At 36.8% G+C, this 22407-nt stretch overlaps 1 protein-coding gene across 4 annotated transcripts in view; it reads left to right on the plus strand.

Moving 5' to 3' along the window:
• Positions 1-22407, plus strand: part of DNAI3 (dynein axonemal intermediate chain 3) — a 79437-nt gene that overhangs the window by 17086 nt on the left and 39944 nt on the right. For 3 of the 4 annotated variants that reach the window (XR_004955528.1, XM_036235747.1, XM_036235751.1), the window contains 7 exons: positions 4445-4540; positions 4931-4969; positions 13097-13278; positions 14132-14236; positions 16684-16842; positions 17900-18099; positions 21447-21563. Coding sequence is in view for 3 of the 4 variants with exons in the window: in XM_036235747.1 (XP_036091640.1) it covers positions 4459-4540; positions 4931-4969; positions 13097-13278; positions 14132-14236; positions 16684-16842; positions 17900-18099; positions 21447-21563 (884 nt within the window). In the remaining variant the exon portion in view is untranslated. The remainder of the gene's footprint in view (positions 1-4444; positions 4541-4930; positions 4970-13096; positions 13279-14131; positions 14237-16683; positions 16843-17899; positions 18100-21446; positions 21564-22407) is intronic. The other variant, XM_036235752.1, reaches the window with a different exon arrangement.

Consider the following 22407-nt stretch of genomic DNA (forward strand, 5'->3'; position numbering starts at 1 on the left):
ACAATATTGATAGAGTTTTTATTATTTGCAATTACTAAAATAAAGTATACGGTTTTGCCTGAAACACAAATACAATGTAAGGTAGCTACTCCCAACATAATCTTTTCTTTTCAATTTAGAATATTTCACCAGGCTGACCTCAGCTAATGAATTTTTCCAACATGATACCTAGCAACTTAGATACTGTGCTTTTTAATTAAGAAGGATTAGGACCTCTAAAAACCTATAAAACAATCTGGTCTTCCTTTGTCCTAGGTCACTAGTCAATATCTTATACATAGGAGATAATTAATATTTGTGAAATTAGTAAATGAGCTGTTCTTGTAAGTTTGCTCACATTTCACGTTTGCTCCAATTTTGTCACCTAATGTACAGCTGGAAAATTGATTTATTTTCCCTAAATATTGGAAACTGGACCAAATTACCCACAGAACATTTAACAGCATCATTTGAAAAGAACTGGGTGCCTGTGATCACTTTGGCTATTTATTGGGATGATTGTGTTAAACTAATACCTACATGTTCAAGCTCAAAATAATGCAGAACCTAATCCCTGGAAATTGTGAATATGTTACCATACATGGCAAAGAGGAATTAAGGTTGCAGATGAAATTGAAGTTGCTAATCAGCTGAACTTAAAATCGTAAAATAAAAAGACTATTCCATATTATCTAGGTGGGTGCAATCACAGGGTCCTATAAAGTGGAAGAGGGAGGAAGAAGAGAAGGTCAGAGTATGCTATGTGAGAAGGACTTAACCTGGTTTTGAATGTGGGAGAAGAGAACCCACAATCCAGAAATGCTGGTGGCCTCTAGAAACTAGAAAAGTCCAGGAAAAACATTCTCCTGTAGAGCCTCTGAAGAAAGGAACACAGCCCTGCTTACAACTTAATTTTAACCTAATGCAATTGGTGTCAGACTTCTGAACTACAGAACTATAAAATAATAAATCTATATTGTTTTAATACACAAAATTTGTGGTAATTTGTTACAGCAACAATAGCAAACTAACCCAGCATGCATGTGGTTATTCCATAGATCATTAGGCAAAAAGCCTTTTGCTTAGACTAGAAATTCATGAGCTAAGAAAGTCAGAAGGGAAAGGGGGAAAGAAGGAATCATTAATTCAAACTTTTTTTTTATCGTGTACAACTGTGCCAGTTATGGAGGTTACATCCTCTCAGAGTTCATATTCTAGTTAACAGGCTAACTTTACACCATACTGTCGATTTCTTAGGCAAAACTCATTAAAGACATCTTTGACCCCTTTCCTTCTCTCAGACTATATCCGAGTCATCCTCACATCCTATTGGCTCTACATACAAAATATACTCAGAATTCAATCACTTTTCCATACTACTGTCACCTCCCTGTTCTAAGTTGCTATCATCTCTCTCTGGGATGATTGAATATCTGTTCATTGGATTCCCTTCTTCAGCCCTCTCTTCGCTGCAGTCTTCTCTACACAGCAGCCACAGTGATTCTTAAAATGTGAGTCAGATCAAGTAACGTAACTGCCAAGCTCAAAATCATCCAATAGCTCCTCACTTCATTCAGAGCAAAAGCACAAGTCCTTATATATGACCTAGTCCCCTTGTGGTATGTTATTTAATTAGATCATATTTATATAATGTTACTGAGATTTGGGGGGGTGGGCATTTGTTACTGCAGCAAAGCTGACTAATATATACCATCATCACTTCTCGGACCAACTTCATTTCCTAGTCTTCCTCTCAACTCACTGTGCTCCAGCTGTCATGATCTTCTTGCTGTTTTCTTAAATGTGTCATGCATCCATGCCCCAGAATCTTTACACTCACTGTTCCCTCTGCCTGAAAATTCACTTGTTCTCCCAGATATCTGAATTTCTGTCTCCCTCCCTTCTTTTAGGCCTCTGTTCCAATGTTACTTAAGTGAAGCCATCCCTGATTGTTCAACATAAAATTGCAACGTCCCCACTCCTACAATCTGCCTCCTCTTCCTACTTGGTTTTCTCCTTAATAGTTAATTGCCACCTAAAGTACAAATTATTTTGCTCCCTTGTTTGCTCTCTGTCTCTCTGCTTGAAAGTAGGTTCTATCGGAGCAAGGGTTTTGCCTCTTTTCTTCACCTAGGATAGTATCTGGTGCATCATAGTTGCTCAGTAAATATTTATGGAATGAATAGTAATGGTAATGGTGGTGAGTGAATGAGTGTGTGTGTGTGTGTGTGTGTGTGTGTTTGTGTGTGTGTGTGTGTCTTTAGGTTGAATCCAGGTGAAATTTAGAGTGTTCGTGAGTATTTTAAGTCAAATGGAGCTGGAATAGAATATGGAGAGGGGTACATTTATAAATAATATTTTGAAAAAAAAGACTTGGTCCAAGATTTGAAATTATGCTAAGGCTAGAAAGTGAGACAGACATTTGACATGCTGGAGAGTTTGGTCAGAGCCACCCATTTCAGAATATTAAAAAAGTAGAAATTCCTAAATTGTCAGAATCATAAAAATGCTGATTAAATTATTAAAACATACATTTCCAAAAAACTCCCATACATTTCTAGGTAAGACAATGACTTTAAATAGCTTCATTTGTAATGGAACACAGTAAATAATTACCTCTGAAATCCAAGGGATAGTCCCGTAAAAAGGCTAAGAATGTAGACATTGGAACCAGACCACTGGAGCTCACACCCTGCCTCCACCACTCTCGGCTTATAGGTCACCTCAGGCAAGTTACCTGACCTCTTGGGGCCTCTGTTTTCACATCATAGAATGAAGATGAAGATAATGGCATTAATAAAATGCCTATCTAAAAGGATGGTTAAAATTAAATTAAAAATACCTATAAATTACTTTGAACCATGCCTGGCACATAGCACTCAACAAGCATGAGCTATCATTAATACCATTTGGTATCATGACAAGGAACTTGGCCAGTGTTATGTCCTGTCAAAATTGATGAACGAGTCCACAGAAAAAGTTCATGCAAAAAATCTGAAGGAAAAAATGTATCTGCCCAGTTAGACACATATATTCATATTTTGGTCAGGATTTAGCAATAGAGAGACTAGGCATAAAATTAAACATGTTATTTTGACTGTGAGCAATTGTAGGGGTTCAGACCAAACCACCCCAAGATGTGTCTTCGTGGTATGCAAGTTGTTTTGAGTTAAAGGCAACCAAAACCCTGCAGGCTCAAGAGAAACTGCTGTTCTCCTTATCGCTTATCTAAAAGAATTTAAATTCAAAGCCTGGCCTATGATGAGTTAAAACCAGAAATGACTTTTAACCCATCTATGTGGCAGAACAACTAACAATTAATCAACATACATTCTCTCTGTAATGACCTTCTGAAGCCCCAAAGTGCATTATCCACCCGTAGCTCATGATATCATGTGTGCCTCAATGTCCCTTTCTGTCTCTCAACCTCTCGTGCATATGGGGTCTCTGATTCTCTCATGTATGTGGTGTTCCCATTCATACGTGTGTATGAAATTTGGTTATTTTCCCTGGTAAATCTGTCTCATGTCTATTTGAATATTAGAACAGCCAGAAGAACCTTGAGGGCAAAGGAAAGTTTCTTTCTACTCCACACTGTGAAATAATATTCAACCTGTCTTAGTTTATTAAAATGAGGCAAAGAGTGTGAGATGACTAAGTTGATGATGATGCTGCCTTAAATCTTCACGACTGCCTTATGAGATGGGTTTTATTATTTCCATTAAATGGATGAATAAACTGAGACTTAGAAGATCAATAATTTGCCCCTGGGTCACTTCGATGGTAAAAGGTAGTGCATATTTTTAAATCCTTCTGGTCAGACTCCTAAAATCATACTCCTAACCATTTAACAAGATGGGACAAAGGTGAGCAATGAGGAGATGATAAGCATTTGGTATCATGGCAAAGCCCTTGGCCAGTGTTAATATCTTGTCAAAACTTATGAACAATTCCACAGAAAACTTTTGGAGGCATCTTCTGACAGCGCAAATAAGGACACAATGGTTACATGTACACATGCTAGGACGAAAGTACTATTTAAATTATGTTAACTTTAACACTGTGAGCCTGTGTCTGCCCACGGACTTTAAACCTGCCTTTGTAGCTGGGATAACTGCCGGCCAGCAACAGCAGAGCAGCACAGAGACTCCCTGGGAGGGAAATTGCAGCAGGAGGCAGGGAACCAGTGTCCTCTGTGTTGTTTCCAAGGCAGGAACTGCAACTGAAACCTTGAAGTGTTAGTAGGTCACTTCCTTGTGCTTCAGATGAATGACTCCACTGGAAGGACAAGATTTTATCTGTCAGATTGTTGTTGCAATCGACCTTTGGCCGCAGAACATGCATTCAATGGAGATACACGTTGATTTATGAGAACTTAGAAAATGTATTACGTTTACCAATGATAATGTTTACTATTCAAAACTGTAAACCAGACATTCACTAATGATATTCTTTCTTTGCGCAGCCTGAGTCAGAACCATGGCTCCAAAATCCAAACAAAGAGGGAATGCAAGGGGCCAAAAATCTTCAAAACGTGTCAAAACTAAGGAAGAATTTCGTGGTAGGATTGTTTTCTCGGTGATGGGTTTTTATGGCTTTAGTATTTGTACGTATATTAGTAGCCAAATTAATCATGGTTTTATGTATCAAATAAACTTAAATATTTTTTTCTGTCATAAAGCCAAACACAAATGGAATTTAAAATGTGGGGATTTATTCTTATTTGTATTCATTTCATTACAATATCAATTATATGCCATATAACAAATGCCATTGGAAACATATCATTAAGAGAGAATTCTGTGAGAGACACAATTATTCAGATTCAATTTAAGTATTCATCATATATTTGCATTTGTTTTATATTTCAAGACTTGGTAAAAAATTGTAAAAAACTAAGATATATATTTAATTTAAAATGTAAATTTGACATCATTTTATTATATTCTAGTTAATGAAGAAGTGGAACCTGTAAATATGGAGAGCATGGGTAAGTAGAAATACAATTTAGATATTATATCCCCAGTTTTATATTTTAATATACAATAAGTAAGTGAGATCACTACAAACTGAAGCAATTAATCAAAATGTACATGGACTAAAGTTACATCATGTCATTTAGAATATAAAATGAAAAATTTTTAAAGAAAGAATGAAAGTTAAGAGTGAAAGAGAATTTCAAATTGAGAAATAGATGAGGCAAGCAGTCCCTTTAAAACCCAACATTGTATGATTATTGAGAGAATTCTGTAATTATGAAGTGTGGTAAGTCTGCAAGGTATTATTTTTATTAGAATAGTATTTTAAAACTCTGGCTCATGGGTAATATTTATCTGTGCTTCATAGTAAGATTGCACTATTTCAAGGAGAAAGGCTGATTTTTAAGCAAATAAACCAGAACTTAGACACCCAAACTAATGTTCCTACTTTCGGAGGCTAAATAACTAAAGAGACTTTGTTTTTGTTGTTGCTGGAACTCTCTTAGAGTTGACTTAGATGATGTACTTCATGTTTGAAAACAATGGAAACAGCAGAAGTGAAAAAGAGAAAGATCTAAAAGCTTTATAGGCTGTTGCGAAGATTTTGGCTTTTTATCATAGGTATAGGAAGCTATTGACAGCATTTAAGCAGAGGAGTAACACGACCTGACTTAGGGTTTTACTTGGGTCACCCTGACTACTCTGTTGAGAATGGCACGGGCAAGGACAAACAGTTTGGAAACTATTGCAACAATTCAGGAAAGAGATGATAGTGGCTTGGGCCAAGGTAACAGAGAGGGCGGAGATGTGGAGTGTAAAGGTGGGGAGACGGTGGGAAGATGTCACCTAACAGTAAGTGGCACTGGAACAGGCTATGCTACCCAACAAATATTTATTGGTTTAATGAACGTACCACCCAGAAACGTGGGAATCATTTTTGATCCCTTCTTCCCCCTCAGCACCTCCCAACTTGCATTTAAATCATCCCCACTCCTGTCAATCCCACCTCTAACCCACTCGTTTCACATTATCTCTACATGTACAACTTTAGTCTGAACCTCCAGATCCCTCACTTAGATTAGTTCCTTAGTTCTTAACTGGAATCACTGCTTCCACTCAGCCTCCTTCAATCCACTCCGCACACAGCAACCTGCCATGTCTCTTTCCTGCTTAAACTCTCCCCTGGCTTTTCTTTGTCCTTATAAGCGGTCCTGGCTCCACCTTCCCCTCTGATCTTTTCTTCTCATCTCTGCCCCCATCCACAGTTCACCAGTCTTGCCAAGCACAGAACATAACAAACTTGTTCCTGCCTCAGGGTTGTTGCTCTTGCTCCAGATGCCCAGATAGATCTTCCCCAGATCTTTATATCGTTATCGCCTTCTCATCATTCAGATCCAGACTCCAATCCCTTTCTGTAAGAGACATTTCCTGAAGGCCTCTCTCTCACTTAGTACCTTTGCCTTCATAGAACTTATCATAATTCTGAAGTTCAAGTACAGTTGATTCTCATTATTCATGAAAACTCTATGCAGTTGTGATTGCTGAATTAGCAAGTACTGAACCATTGCTCTGAGAGGGAATACGAGATTAGGTTTTGGTCACATTATTTTCATTAACCAATTAATGATAACCTTGTTTAATGTGTTTTTCTGTTTAAACACCTTATTTAATACATATTGTTGATTCATTACATTTAACTCACAGCCAACAGCACTGTATGTAACTCATGCCTTAATGATACTTACCTAATATATATATTTTCTCTGAAAGGCACATAACAGCCTTCTTGCTCTTAGGAACACTAGAACACTTCAGCACCACACTTGGGAACCATTTTAAATAGCAAAACCACCAATAAAAAGCACCAAAATATAAAAAATGTGGCATTAAATAGACAGTGGAAAAGACACTTGTTTATAGTATGATAGCTGATACAAGATGGCAGAACATCATCTTGTTTCACCTCAGTAGGCAATGTGCACACTGGACAACTCAAGTTTTTTGCTTCTCTAACCGTGTCCACTAATGAGTGTAAAAGTGCCACTATTAATTTTCTGGGTACAAATAAATTTTAGCAAGCAAATTTGCAGATATAAAATTTGTGAATGATGAGGGTATTTTTTTATGCATTTGTAATCTATTCTCTCTCAGACAGACAGACAGACACACACACACACACACACACACACACACACACATGCTCCAGGGAAACAGAATCTCTCTTGTTCACCACTGTACCCCAATGCTTAGAACACACTGGACACATAATGCACAATAAATATTTATTGATGGATTGATTGAATAAATAAATGAATAACTTGCTTTCTCTATTCTTCTTGTCTAAATAAAAGGGATCCACAGACCAGCTGAACAACTGTCTCCTAAGGACTTAAAGGGCAATGTTTAGAGGTTTCTAGAGAATATGTATAACTTTTACACACAGCTAACATTTATGGAGCAACAGCTTTGTGCCAGACATTCTCCCCTCGTCCTTTTAGGTCTACAAAGTAAGCATTATTATGGACACTACAAGATGGACATGCTGTGACATCTAAAAGTTAAATAATTTACCAAATTATAATTATAAGCCATATTTTAATACAAATTACAGTACCAGTGGTGTATCAATTGCCTATTACTACTGTAATACCACAAATTTGTTTTCCTACAGTTTTGGAAATAGGAGTCCAAAATTTCTTTTACTGGGTTAAAGTCAAGGTTTTAGCAGGGCTAGTTCCTCCTGGAGTCACTGAAGGGATGGATAATTTGTTTCCTTATCTTTTTCAGCTAAAGGTCCTCCATATTCATTGACTCTTAGTCCCTTCCTCTATCTTTATAGCCATCAGCATGGCATCTTCTAATCTTTCTCTCTTTGACCTCTGTCTCCCTGACACACCTCCTTCCTTGACCTTGACCCACCTGCCTTCCTCTGATGAGGACCCTTGTGATTATACTGGGCCCACCTCAGGGACCAATAATCTCCTCATCTCAAGATCATTAACTTAATCACATCTGCAAGTTTCTCTTGTCATATAAGGTAACATATCCACAGATGTTAGGAATTAGGGTGTGGACCTCTTTAGAGGGGTGAAGAAGGGACATTATTCTGTTTACTATAAGTGATTCATAACACAAGTTTTGGAATTGGGCAGACCTGGTTCAAATCATAATTCTGCCACTTAATGACTCTGTAGCCACAAATGACTTTCACCTCTCTGATACTCTACTTCCTCATTTGAAGAATAAGGTAGTAATACCCACTTCATGAGATTTTTGCAGAAGTTAAATTAGGTAGTACCTACACATTTTCTTACAAAAAAGGTTCACTTTAACTGTTGTTACTATAAAAAGAACACATGTCTAAAAGCCCTCTCTAAAATGTAATGATTACCAGTGATAGCAATATTGACAACCAGGAAAACTTGTACATTAAAATAATGTGTTAGACATAAATTATGTAAATGTATAATCACTATGTTGGACCCCTGAGACTAATATAATAATGCGTGTCAATTGTAATTGAAAAATAAAAAATTATTTAAAAAAATAAAACAATGTTAGAGGGTGATCACCTCATAAGGTATAAAAATGTCTAATCACTGTGCTGTATACTTGAAACTAACATAATATTGTATGTCAACTGTAACTGAAAAATTAAATTTAAAAGATATTATAAAGATAGAGAATTAAATGAGAATGTAGAATCCAAAAATATATCCACGTATGTATAATCAATTGATTTTCAGCAAAAGTGCAAAGGGAATTCAGTGGAGAAAGGATAGTGTCTTTGACCAATGCTGCTGGAACAATTTGATATCTATATGCAAAAAAAAGTAAACTTCAATCCACACCTTACCCCATACACAAAAATTAATTCAAATGGATCATAAACCTAAATGTAAAACCAAACATTGTAAAACTTTTAGAAGACAACATTGGAGAAAGTCTTGTGAACTTAGTTTAGGCAAAGATATCACACCCAAAGCCATAAATCTTAAGAAATCTTTGTCTGATTGATTTTCTCTTTTATGGATTACTAGTCAGAAATATAAAGAAATGAACCATTACTGCATACAACAAGATGAATGAGTCTCAAAATGATTATGCTGACTAAAAAAAGATAAACAGAAAGAGTATATACCATGCAATTTTACTTATAAATATTCCATAAAAAGCAAACTAATCTATAGTAATGAAAAGCAGATGAGCAGTTGCCTAGGGGAGAGGATGGGTGTTGGGAGGGAAGAGCAGAAGGAAACTGGGGACTATGAATGTGTTCTTTATCTCAGTTGTGGTGATAGTTTCATGGGTATATGCATATATTTAACAAACGGTACACTTTTAATATGTACAGCTTATTATTTGTCAATTATATCTCAATAAAACTTTTTTTGAAAAGTAAACAACCAAAATGTTAAAAAAAAAAAAAAGATGAAATGCATGGGAGTTATTTAAATTAACTCTGTTTCAATATGCAGGGAATGATTTGTATTGCATAGGTCTCTTCCTTGTACACAGAAAACTTTTGGAGGCATTTTCTGACTGCAAATAAGGAGTGCCTCATGTAGAGCTTGATTGAGTCATTCTTTGGCACCTGCTCTATCAGTCTGTTAGGCAAATAACTGCCATTCACTGCATCCTATGGAATATAATCCCTATTACCTTCCTGACTGTGTGTGGAGAAGGAGCAGGACCCTGTACTGTGCTCTCCTGAGAGAAAGTATAGTTTTGGAAAGTAGGAGAGAATACCCCACTCTACCCTTCTTTTGTTCTTGTGGCTGAACTAGTTAATAAAATGATAAAATTGACCCAAGACTAGATTAACAGGAAAAAAAAAAAAATTCAATACATGGGCACAGGAGAATCACAATATGATGCTCAGATCATAAAATGAAGTTCAAAGAAAGGATCGAACTAGACACCTTTTACTATATGTCTTAGACAGAGAAACAATACATTTGTGAAAAGTTGACAGGACAAGGAAAGTTAGTGCTCGTTATAAACGAATCTAAGCAAGGTTTGGGTACTGGTTAATGAAGACTCTGAACAGAGTTTGGGCTTGGGTAGTAAGTTAGTAAAGGCATTACAAGGTTTGTACACACTTTTTTGACTCTGGATTTTATGACTCTTGCAATAAGTTTGTCTCAGTCCTTCAGGATTAGGAAGGGCACCTATCATGGAGATTTATTTCCTGCTTTTAGTGGGGCAATGAGGAGTCAGAGAGCTCCTCCTGCTCCTACGGCTTCTTAGGTGATTTTATTCAAAATTATCGACATGCCATTGAGGGATATCTTGGGGCAACCTGTCCTGGGCCCCAACAATAGCATGGTAGTTAGAATGCAGGGACCTTGGTTTGAATCCCAGCTCCCCTATTTCCAGCTCCTTGCCCCTGACCTTGGATATGTTATTCGAACTCTGTGGATCTCAGTTTCTTCATCTAAAAATATGGAGATAACTATAGTAACTGCCTCAGAGTGTTGCTGTAAAGATTAAATGAATTAATAATACACAAAAAGTGCTTAGAACAGCACCCGGCACACAGCAGGTACTCCACAGATGTTACTGTAAGTAACCGTTATTCATTCACCACCCTAGCCTAGCACCCTATCCAGCTTGTCTTGCCCTCTTGGCAAGACTTTTGACCTCTGTAAGCTTCAGGAGACCCCATAGGTCTTCTCCGCTGCTTCAACATCTTTCTCACCCTCCTAAGCAACCAACATCACACTCTACTGGAGTTGTAACTGAGCCCAAAGTCCATCTCATTGCTAATTGCCATAGCCTCATGGTTATTTACTTGGATTTTTGTCTTCGGTGTGGGCCTTAAAGCCTACATAACAGTAATTCTTTTACTGAATTTTGTCCGAGACCCTTGGGGGTGTCCGGAAGCATCAGGCCTTGCTCCATTCAGTTTGGCCATTGTTTGTGTGGGGCATTAAGGTAGTAGATTATAGGAGTTTGGTTACCAGTTGCCTGAAGTTATTTTTGATTACCAGTAGGAGCTAGAAACAATCTACTAGTTTTACTAACTTCAAGAAAAGTTAAATCCTATGTTAAAGTTGCCTTGAAAAAGTCCAATTAATGTGAAAGGATTATTCTAGGGAAAATATCCAGCTAGTAGAATTTGAAGTATGTTTAGTGGGGGCAGATGACATAGAATACAATTTCTGTCACTGTCTTTCCTGTTTTTTAGATGGTAGAAAGCCTCTAGTCTTTGTGAGTGCTTCCGCTTATGAAAGACGACTACCTCTTTTCTGGCACTAGCTTGGCATGAGACTCAACAGTTCCACTCAGTGGTTTGTAAAGGCAAAATTGCAGAACTTTTATTATTCATTAAACACTATACAAATTCCTGTCAATGGAATGTTTTCAAAGGATAATTTGTATGTAAACCAAATCCATAGTTGCTTATTGAGCATCTCTTGCATTCCAAAAGTTAGGGTTAGTATTTTGAGGGAGATACAAATGGGCAGTTTGTCCCTAATTTATGAACGACTTGTATTCCAAATGTTTATTATGCTGAGTGATTACAATTTGGAATATATTTCCATATATAATCAGTGTTATGCATATAGTCATTAAAACCTCAAAATTATCTGAATACTTGTATCATAGAGCCTCTAGGGTGAGGAGTAAATATTTCTGTGGGACAATAAATTCAAAATTCCAACTTGAGAGGCAACATGCATTTCTTCCCCAGGCGGTGCACCTTAGAGAAATGAAAAGGGAGATATCAGGACATCCAAGCGTGCAAGGTCTGAAGAAGATGGGAGTGGGCTCTGGGACCCTGGTAGCATGGAGCTGGGAGAGGGATTTCTGGAGGTAGATTCAGAGCTGAGACTGGGGTGGTGGGAGCTGATGGTAATAAGAAGTGTAAGAAAATAAGGCTTGAGAGAGGAGATGGCAACAGGTAAAATGATATCTTATCCTCTTCCATCTCCTATCCTAGGGCCTGCCACTGCTCAGGACAGGCCCGGGTTGGCGAGAAAGGGACAGCAAGAACTGAAATGGAAGCCTCGTGAACCTCACCTCCCTCCTCTTCTGAGGACAATCCTGAGACTAGGGAACAGAAGAGAGAAAAGGGATACCCTACCTCACCCTTCTCTCCATTTCCAAGGGTTTACTAATGCAACCTAATTAGGAAGTCAGTAGCTTTAAAATGTGAAGAACCGAGTAACAAGTTTGAATGTGAAAAACGGCACCATGGGGAGCTGAGATAACTACATAGGGTCAAGAGAAGTTTTCTTTAAAATGGGCATGCTAAGGGGAAAACAACACAGAGGTAGGAAAAGTCGAAGGGAGAGGAATAGTGAGTGGATGAGTCTCAGTGGCTGAGAAGAGTGGAAATGGGCGGGCAGGTCTTTGGAGTGGAGAAAAGGGCAGAACGGAGGTGCCAGTGCAGCAGGTGGAGACGGACAGCAGGCCGAAGAGGATTCCGTGCTGTATAGACAGAGGATTTTCTCTGTGAAATAAGAAATGAAGTCACCTAAGTGAGAGAGAGCAGCAGGTGAGGAAGCGAGGGAGGGGATGCTTTAGGAAAGCAATACAGGTTGACAGGGCCTAAAACGATGATTATACCTTCGGACCAATAATTTCACTTTAAAAGTCTATTGTAAGAAAATAATTTTGAAATGTGATTCAAAAATTATACACTAGATATTTGTTCATGGAGTTATTTACAATCATTGGAAATAAATGAGGAAGAATATGTAATGTTTTTCAATTTATCAATAACGGAACAATTAAAAATTATGCTACAGAATTACATTAATTTAAAATGATGAGTTAGAAAGATTACATAAGGTCAAAGTAAAATACTTGTAACATAATGGTAAATATTAAAGGCAGGATTTATAATTTCATATAAGATAATATATATGGAGTGGCTAGAAGGAAATAGAGCAAACTATTAATAGAGGTTCTTTCTTGAGAGGTAGTATTATGAGTAATTTTATTTTCTTTTTGTTTTTTGACTTTTTTTTATAATAGATATGCTTACTTTAAAATAAGAACAATGATTTTAAATTATTTAACAATTTTTAATCAACACAATTTTTTAAAGCAAACATTTTGCATGTTTCCCATTACTAACATTTTAAATGGTTACATTTAATGTCAAAATTCTGCTTTGTTTTTCCCAGGTCATCCAGAAATTTATCCTCTAGTGTTAACTACAAAGACCCAAGAAATATTTAACTGCCGAGTAGATGAAGACTTCACAGATGAAGAACCTTATAAACTTATCAAAAAACAAGATATTTTGGCAGACTTTCACAACAGAGCTGCAGTATCTGATTTCTACCCAGTCAAAAAAATTGTTCAGGTAAGTACAACATCTTTCTCTATTTTTCTGTCTTGCTCCAGGGGTTCCTGGTACATAATAACAAAAGATGAAGAGATTGCTGAGTTTAGATCTGACATTTGCCATACTTTGGGCAAATGCTGGCTTGTCCATACCTCTTTTTAAATCCTGCTTGATGATCCTCTGTGAGAAGCAAACACTTCTCAGTGACTGGTTGTCTTATTGCACACCCAGAAAAGATGATCCTTGCCTAGTTTTAACTAAAATAGGAATCTACTCTAATCTTCCCATACTGCTTTAATTGTTTAATTCATAATTCTGGTCCTGATATGTCTCCAAACACATGACAAAGCACGATGCCAAATAGAAGAACTGCTTCTTTTTTTCCTGTTAGAAATAAAATTGCATGGTAAAATTTTCTGGATTCATTGTGTTTTAAGAGCTTTTTATAGTTAATAAAATAATTTTACAGTTTGGGGCTATTAATTACAGATTAGCACTATGGTTATCTTTTATGATTGATTAACAAAATATCAATTTCATATCAGTGTCCAAAAAACTGTGTGACCATTGAACATCATTAACCTTCATTAACACCCTTTCTCTCTTCCTCTCCTCTCCGTCTTCAGGAGCATGTTGTGTAATCTTCACATATTTGTAAATTTTCCAGTTTTCTTTGTGTAGTTAATTTCTGGTTTCATATCATAGTAGTCAAAAAGATGCTTGAATCCTCTTAAATTTATTAAGACTTGTTTTGTGGCTGAACATATGCTCTATCCTGGAAAATGTTCCAAGTGCTCTTGAGAGAAAAGAATATTGTGTTGCTTTTGAGTGAAATATTCTGTAACCTGTTCTTCTGATTATATTTCTATAGGAATATCCTGGAGATGAGCTTCTGATTGTTTATGACAAAGACTTCAAATATGGACTTAACTTTTACCTTATTGGAACTGAAGACGGCAAGGAAAACTATTTAAATGTAAGCACACCCAAGCCCTTGCATTTTATTGATTGTCAGAAGGAAACGGCACCTCTGGGGGAGACTTATGCATTGCTAGGATTATTCTCGTTCTCCTGTTTCCCTGGGGCCTACGTCTTGTTTTGGCACCTAGAGTGAGTGAGCAGTAAATGTGGGATGAACTAAATCAGTCATCTCAAGGTAGCTCTACATATTTGCCCTTTACTGACCCAATGAGAGCAGAAACAGTGAATCTGGAGTATCACTGCTCTCGGCCACTCCTTGGCCATATTCCTGGTTCTCCTCTTGCCACCTCTGTGACTTGGGATAGGTTACTGATTCTCTTGTCTACAAAACAGCACGAATAGTGTCCATTTCCAGAGCTGGAAAATTAAGTGCACTAAAACAATGTAAAGCCTTTTGTATAGTGCCTGACACAAAGCTAGGCACTCCATAAATGTTTGCTATGCCTATTTCAAAGCAAAAATTTTAAAGGATGACTGGGTCAGTGAGTAGTCGATGGGGAGAAAAGCAGCAAATAAAAGAATGGTAGTTTCCAAAGGAAAAAAAATCAGTTCTCCTTTAGGGTGTTTTGTTCAATGTGATCATGAAAGGTAACAGCTTTCTGAGACTTGCCTTCTGATCTAGCATCCTTGTGGGGAGATTTAGTCAAACTGAAGGCGACAAAGGGGTTTGAGTGGTTGTCCAATAAACAAAAAAATAAAAAATGAAGAAAAACATAGAATTTAAAAATATCTAACACTTTATAAATTAAAAATAATCTTTGACTTGGCATTAACATTTTCAATTTTATTTTTATGATTGCTTTTCTGTGTTTTTAATTTTTTTATTACAGTCTTGTGCTGCTTTATGATGGGCACACATCCTGAGAAAAGCATCATTAGGTGATATCCTTGTTATGTTAACATTATAGAGTGCCCTTACACAATCCTATATGGTACAGCCTATTGTTCCTAGGCTACAAGCCTGTACATACAGCTTGTCACTGTACACAACAACACAAGATTAAATCAAGCGCAAGCAAAAATGATGTAATCAAGAGATGTGGTAAACGAGATGTTTGAGGCTGCTTTTGGTGTAATACAGCATATTGTTTTACAGCAAACATTTCTTTTAAATAAGTAGAAAGAGTACACTCTAAAGTAATGATAAAAAGCATAGTATAGTAAATACATAAACCAGGAACATAGTAGTCTTTTATTGGCATTATCAATTTGTAATGTTCTATACATAATCGTGTGTGCTATACTTTCATATGTCTTGCAACCCAGTAGAATTGTTTACACAAGCATCACCACCAACATGTGAGAAATGCATTGTGCTAGGACATTACCACAGCTACAAAGTCACTAACTGATAGGAATTTTTTAGATCCATTATAATCTTATGAGACCATCGTTGTTGACTGAAATGTCACTATGTAGTGTAAGACTGTATAGTGAAATGTTTTCAAATGTATAGAGAAGTACAGAGAACAGTATAATAGCCACACAATCATATCTAGAATTAACAAATTTTAATATCATCATACCTACTTCAATTTTTTAAAGAAATAAAATATTATAATAAATTTTTCACTCCCTCTTGTGTCTTCCCTAATTCCATTTTCCTCACTTCTCTCTATAAAGAACCATTATTAAAAAATTGTTATATATCCCTCCTGTCCATGATTCTATATTTTAACCATATATGTATGCTCCACAAATAATGTGTTTTACTATTTTATTTAAAAGTCACATGTAATTATATAAATGGTTCCACAACTTTTGTTTTTTACTGAATTATAAAATTCTAGGATCTATCCATGTTGATACATGCAGATATCATATATATGTAAATCAAGTTTGTTCATTACGACTGCTTTATGGAAATTTATTTTATGATTATAACACAATGTATCAGTTTGTTCACTTATTGACACATTCTGTTTATAGATAGATGATAGATGATGATGATGATAGATAGATAGATATAGAGATATATTGATATATGTCTCTGTATACTCCTTATGGACGTCTTGATTTAAAAACTTCACTCATTAATTAATGAATACCATGTTTATTCATACTTACAACCCTCTTATCAAAGAAATTTTATTAAATCAGAGAACTAGTTTTATATTTTACATTGAGTTTTAGTTTCCATATTTATAAAGCTGTGCAGTACATGCTTTATTCTTATCACGTATCTTTTTCTTTTTTACTCTCCCATATTTTTCTTCTTTCATCTGCTCTCTATATCCTTGACATCTTTCTTTTTTGTTCTTTGTTCTTTCTTTTTGCTTAGTTTCCTTCTTATAATTGAAAAGTGTGAACCAACAAAGAAAAAAATAATGAGAAACTGCCTAATGAATTTAGATAAAAGTAATGTTTAATGCAAAATATACACATGTAGCTATAACATAAAAATTGGTCATATATTTTAGAATGCTATTTATGTCACTCTAGCCCCCAGAAGTACCAGAAGAACAAGAAGAATATAAAGAATTTAAAGACTATTTTCCTGAAGACATTCCTGTTTATAAGCCACCTATCTCTAAACCATGGGTTTCTTTGGGTAGTGAAAAAGAAGTTGAGGAAGAATCAGTTAAGGAATCTACGAAGCAGGTCAGAGGCTTAAATATTATTTCTAGTCATTACCTCCCTAGAGCTGAATGTCACTTATTCTTGAAGGATCTGTAAGGTTTGCTATGTTTGCTATGGGCATGTGGTTTTCCTTTTGATAGAAGAATGATCATTGTCTTAAGTGTGTATTATTAGTTGAATTATGTTCCCCCCAAAAAAATGAAGTCCTAACCTCTAGTACCTCTGAATATGACCCTGTTAAGAAATGGGAGGGTGCTATTCAAATATGACTGGGTTCCTTATAAAGAGAGGACATTGTGAAGACACAGAGACATGGGGAGAACAGAAGGATGCAGGGGTTGGAGTGCGGTATCTACAAGCCAAGGAACACCAAGATTTGCTGGCGTCACCAGAAGCTTAGGAGAGAGGCAAAAAAAAAAAAAAAACAGATCCTCCCTCAGAGTCCTCAGAATACAAACGAACCTCCAACACCTTGATCTCAGACTTCTAACCTCCACAACTGTGAGAGAATAAATTCCTGTTGGTTTAAGCTAACCTGTCTATGGTACTTGATTACCGCAGCACTAGGAAACTGATACAGTGGCACAGCCAGAGTAGCCCCTAAGAGGAGGGTGTGAATGCAAGTGATTTATTTGAAAGTGCTCCATGGGAGAATAGAAAAAGCATCAGAATAGGACACGGCAGAAGCCCTGCAAAACCTCAACAGAGGGAAGGCTTCAGCCTGAGCCCCTAGGGAAATTCGAACTTAGGACCGCAGAGCTGTCCAAAGCAGAAGCAAAGAAGATGGGCTTATTCATGTCTCCTGCCAGTCCGTCATGGGTTGGGATGCAAATAGCCAGTCACTTCCTGTTGTTTGCACCTGTGGGCAAAGTGGTCCTGATAGCCCTAGAGCAGTGCTTCCGGGAAGAACAGCAGATGGTGGCCATGGGAACAGAAAGCACACAAAGCTGGAGGGGTACACAGAAAGTACACAAAGATATCTAAGAAGATCTGGGCAGAACACCTGCATTGTCTTCCACACATCCAATTTTCTCCAGGTACTTGATTATGCTACCTTTACTGCTTACCTGTGTTGCAGATTACATATATGATTTCTCGAAAACGAAGTCAATTTGGTGCACCAATCAAGTTCCGTGACCAGAATGCTTCCAGTATAAAAGATGCCTATATTGAATGTACAGCCTACCCAGATAAAAATTTTACCATTAAGGAACTTGAGAAAGATGTTGGCATGCAAGTAGTTCCCCAAATCACGGACACAAGTACTCAGACAAGATGGTAAGTATGCGATGGGTTTATGTATTTGCAAAGGCAATTACAGTAAAATCTAGCAATGTCCATGATTATTTTGAGAGCTTTAAAATAAATAGAAATGGATTGACATTGATGATATAGATCGTTCCACAGAGTAATTCAATTTGGGAAGATCTTATTACAACTCAACAATGCCTTTGAAAATCTTAATGGGAAAATGAGATATAAGTATATAAGGCAATAGAAACTATGAAGTGGAAATGTGGCAGATGCTGTTAATAATTACAGTACTGCTTTCACCTGAAATATTACCATTGCCTCCTAACTGCTCTGTTCTACTACCTAAGTCATCACTCTTATATATTAAATCAGATTGTGTTACTTCACTGCCTAAATCTCTTCTTTAGCTCCTCATCCCATCCAGAGCCCTTCTTGGGATGGCATATAAGATCCTTCTTCCCTTATGATAAGGCACCATCGGCCTCTCCAATCTCATCGCCCCCCGTTCCCAAACAAGTTCTCTATGCTCTAGTCCTGTGAGCTGCTTCCATCTCCCAGAGCACTTGCTCTTCCACAACTTCCTGTCTTTGCCAATGCTGTTCCTTTGCAGAAAATATCCTTCACTGCCTTGTCCCTCTGGGGAACCCCTCTTCACTCTAAGTTCATTGCTCCCTTCTCTGTCATTTTCTGGAAACACCAGGTAGTGTTGATCACTCCCTCCCCTGGGACCCCACTAGCGCTGACAGGTATCTGTCGTAGCACTGAGAACTCATATTGTACTTGTCTGCTGACCTGTCCATCTACCTTAGTTGAGCACTTTGAGGCTACAAACCATATCATTTCACACATCAAGCTCTTAATTAAAATTTGTCCAATGAATGAATTGATGTGAAATAGATTGACAAGGGGATGCTTGAGCTAGGCTTTGAATATTGTATAAATTTTAAGATATATTTAGCTAAGCTATGCATTTTTTTAGCATTTAAAATGTTTTCTTATTTTGAAAGAATTTTAGATTTAGAAGATAAGCCATAAGTGTTGACTATGATTTGGAGACATAGAAAAAAAAGAAACGGCTTAAATTTTTAAATTTTATTTTATTATTAGTTTCAAGTATACAGTACATTGGTTAGACCTTTATATAGTTTATAAAACAATCCCCCTACTTTCTCTTTCTCTCTTCTGGCTTTCCACCTAGCCATTACATTAATGCTAACTGCATTCCCTACGCCATGCTCTCCATCCCCATGACCATCTATCAACTACTAATTTGTACTTTTTTAACCCTTCACCGCATTCTCCCAGCCCTCCAACCCTCCTCCCCTCTGGCCATCATCAGATTGTCCTCCATATTTGTGAGACTTTGATTAGTTTGTTCTTTTTATTCCTTAGATTTTGCATATACATGAAATCATATGTTATTTATCTTTCTCTAACTTATTTCACTCAGCATAATCAACCCCAATTTTTAAAAATGATCTGAACCCATTAGGGGATGGAAAGAACAGAGTTTGCGTGGGACCATGAGGAGACCAGCTTGGGTACAACGGAGGGAATTGCAGAGTTAGACAGAGAAGTGGTTTCTCTGTGATGGACAGTAGGGAACTTAGCAAGAGTTCTGAAGCAAGAGACAGGCAGATGATAAGGTATTAAAGTAAGATGAACCAGGCAGGTAGTATGTATTGGAGAGCAAAGGAAAAAAATGCCTTGAGTTGAGATTGGTTAGGTAGGAATCTATTATTATATTAAACCAGGCATTCTTCTAAGTACTTTGACACATCAACTCAATTAATCTTTACAACTGCCTCTGAGGTAGGCATCATCTCCATTCTACAAATAAAGAACTTGAGTCAAAGAGGTTAAAAATGAAAGCTTGATATTTGGAACAAACTTAAATTTGAAGCAATAGTGAATAAATTTGCTGAGAAATAACAAAACAAATCATGTTTAAAAAAATAAAAGTGACTCTTGGTCATGTTGCTACTTTGATGAAACTACCAGGTACCATAGAATTTCTTACTTAATCCTAACTAGAGGGTACTGGTGTGGGATATAAATTAAAAGATGAAACTAAGATTTGTACCCGAGTCTCTTTGGTTCCAATACCAATGTTCTTTCTTTCCATCACTCTGCCATCTGCTGTGGATACTGACCTAGGTGGGGGGAGGGAAAGGGATGAATTATTCTAATTATTCTATTAAATAAAGCAAAACTCCCTTTACCACTCTGTTTTACTACTCTCCATTTAATATATTTGCCTCTCACAGGGACATTTACTGACATTTGTTCAACAAACACAGATTAAATACAACTTAATAGTTTATTGAGCACCAAAAATGTGCTAAGTACATTTTTAAAAGTTTAGCATATATTTACACAGGCAATCCTTACAATAACCCTATGATCTAGGTATCTAGGTACTTTACGAATTTCATTTTGAGATGAGAAAACAGGCACAAAGAGGTTAAATAATTAGCTCAGGGTCACATCACTAGTAAGTGATAGAATCGGGCTTCAAAGCCAGGCAACCCGTCACCAGAGTGCACACTCTTATGGACTGTGTCATCTGACCTTTATATAGTCCCGCACCATAGACCAAGGAGCTACCCAATCTAGTGGGTGAGACTGATAAAGCCCAGAGGTACAACGCATTGCATTGTGTTCAGGGGTGGAGGTGAGCGCTGAGAACAGACTGGTTGGAATAAGCTTTCCTCCAGGGACTGTGTTGCCGTTATTGCCTTAATGTAAATTGTTCCTAGTTGAGATTGAGTTTCTCAATCTCAACACTACTGACATTTTGGGCTGGATTATTATCTGTGTAGGTGGCTGTCTTGTGTATTGCAGGGTGTTTAGCAGCATCCCTGAACTCTACCCACTACATGCCAACAGTACTTCTTAGTTGTGACAACCAAAAAACGTTTCCAGACGTTGCCAAATGTTGCCAGGTTGTGGGGATGGAGCAGGATTGCACCAGTTAAAAAACAATGATTTAATTAAATGAAAAGAGAAAGAGAGAGAGAGAGAAGAAAGAGAAAGAGAGAGAGAGAGAGAAAATAATAAACAAATGTGGCAAAAAGTTAATAATTGATGAATCGGAATGAAGAGTATATGGGAGTTCCTTATATTCTTTTAAAAAAACTTCCTGTCATTTTAAAATGATATCTAAATAATTTTGTTAAAAAAAAATAAGCTTATTGATTATGCTTGAGAGAAATATACACATACTTTCAATGGCCATCAATATCAATGATCTAGGATAAAGAAAAATTCAATATATAGAATTTAAATATAAAATATCTTAATACTGTCATGACCTATGCATGCTTTTCTTTGATCTATTTTTCTAATTCAATTTTCTTTTAATATATTAGGACATATCCTAAAAATGCTACTACGCAATATTATCCAAGGGAATTTTCAGAAGAGGAAAAAGAAATACTAGGACAATCAAAGCCTTTAACTGATTTTCTTAACAACGCATCCATAAGGTAAAAAAAAATTTACATTAAATTAAAAAAATAAAACAGTCTACAGCCATGCTACCCTCAACAAGCCCCATCCTGTCTGATCTCGGAAGCCAAGCAGGGTCAGGCCTGGTTAGTACTTGGATGGGAGACCACCTAGGAGGACTACTATACCTTACAGGGTTATTCAAATTTTAATATGCAAGTGGACCACATGGGCATCTTGTTAAAAGCAGGTTTTGACTCTGTAGGTTTGGGGTGGAGCCTATGACCTTGTCTCTAACAGCTTCAGGTCACGCTGTTGCTGGTGGTCCTGGGAAATGCTTCTAGTTTAAAAGATGAAGTACAAGGAGGATTTAACCAAAAGAGTATTCAATCAAGCACTGAATGGTTGCGTTAATGCTTAAAGACAGAAATAGTAAATGCTACCCTTGTTTAATTACATTTTTAGAAGTATTTATTATGAAGTGTAGTGTTCATATCTAATTGTCTAAATTAAGCATTTTTTTTTCTTATTTTAGAAAATTCATAATTGAGACACCACTCTTTCAGCTGACCACACCTATTAAAACACCAAGCTACTTGGACTTTCAGTCATTAGGGTAAAACCCTGTGTGGCATTCCAAATGTGGGAAAGCTCCCAGAGGCCTTGCGAGTGAGCTAAGCTTTTAAACCTAAGCATGTTAAGGGACAGTAAACACTATAGTGACTTAAAGTAACTTTTAAGGTAGGGACCTGTCAAGATAGAGTCCCTAACTACTAAGAGATGAGCCAGCACTCAGATTGTTTTTTAGAAAAACAATATTGGCATTTTCGGCAGGATAATTCTTCATTTTAGGGACTGTCCCATGCATTGCAGAAGGTTTAG

This window comes from Rousettus aegyptiacus, unplaced genomic scaffold (genome assembly GCF_014176215.1).
Source record: "Rousettus aegyptiacus isolate mRouAeg1 unplaced genomic scaffold, mRouAeg1.p scaffold_m13_p_1, whole genome shotgun sequence".
Taxonomy (NCBI): Eukaryota; Metazoa; Chordata; class Mammalia; order Chiroptera; family Pteropodidae; genus Rousettus; species Rousettus aegyptiacus.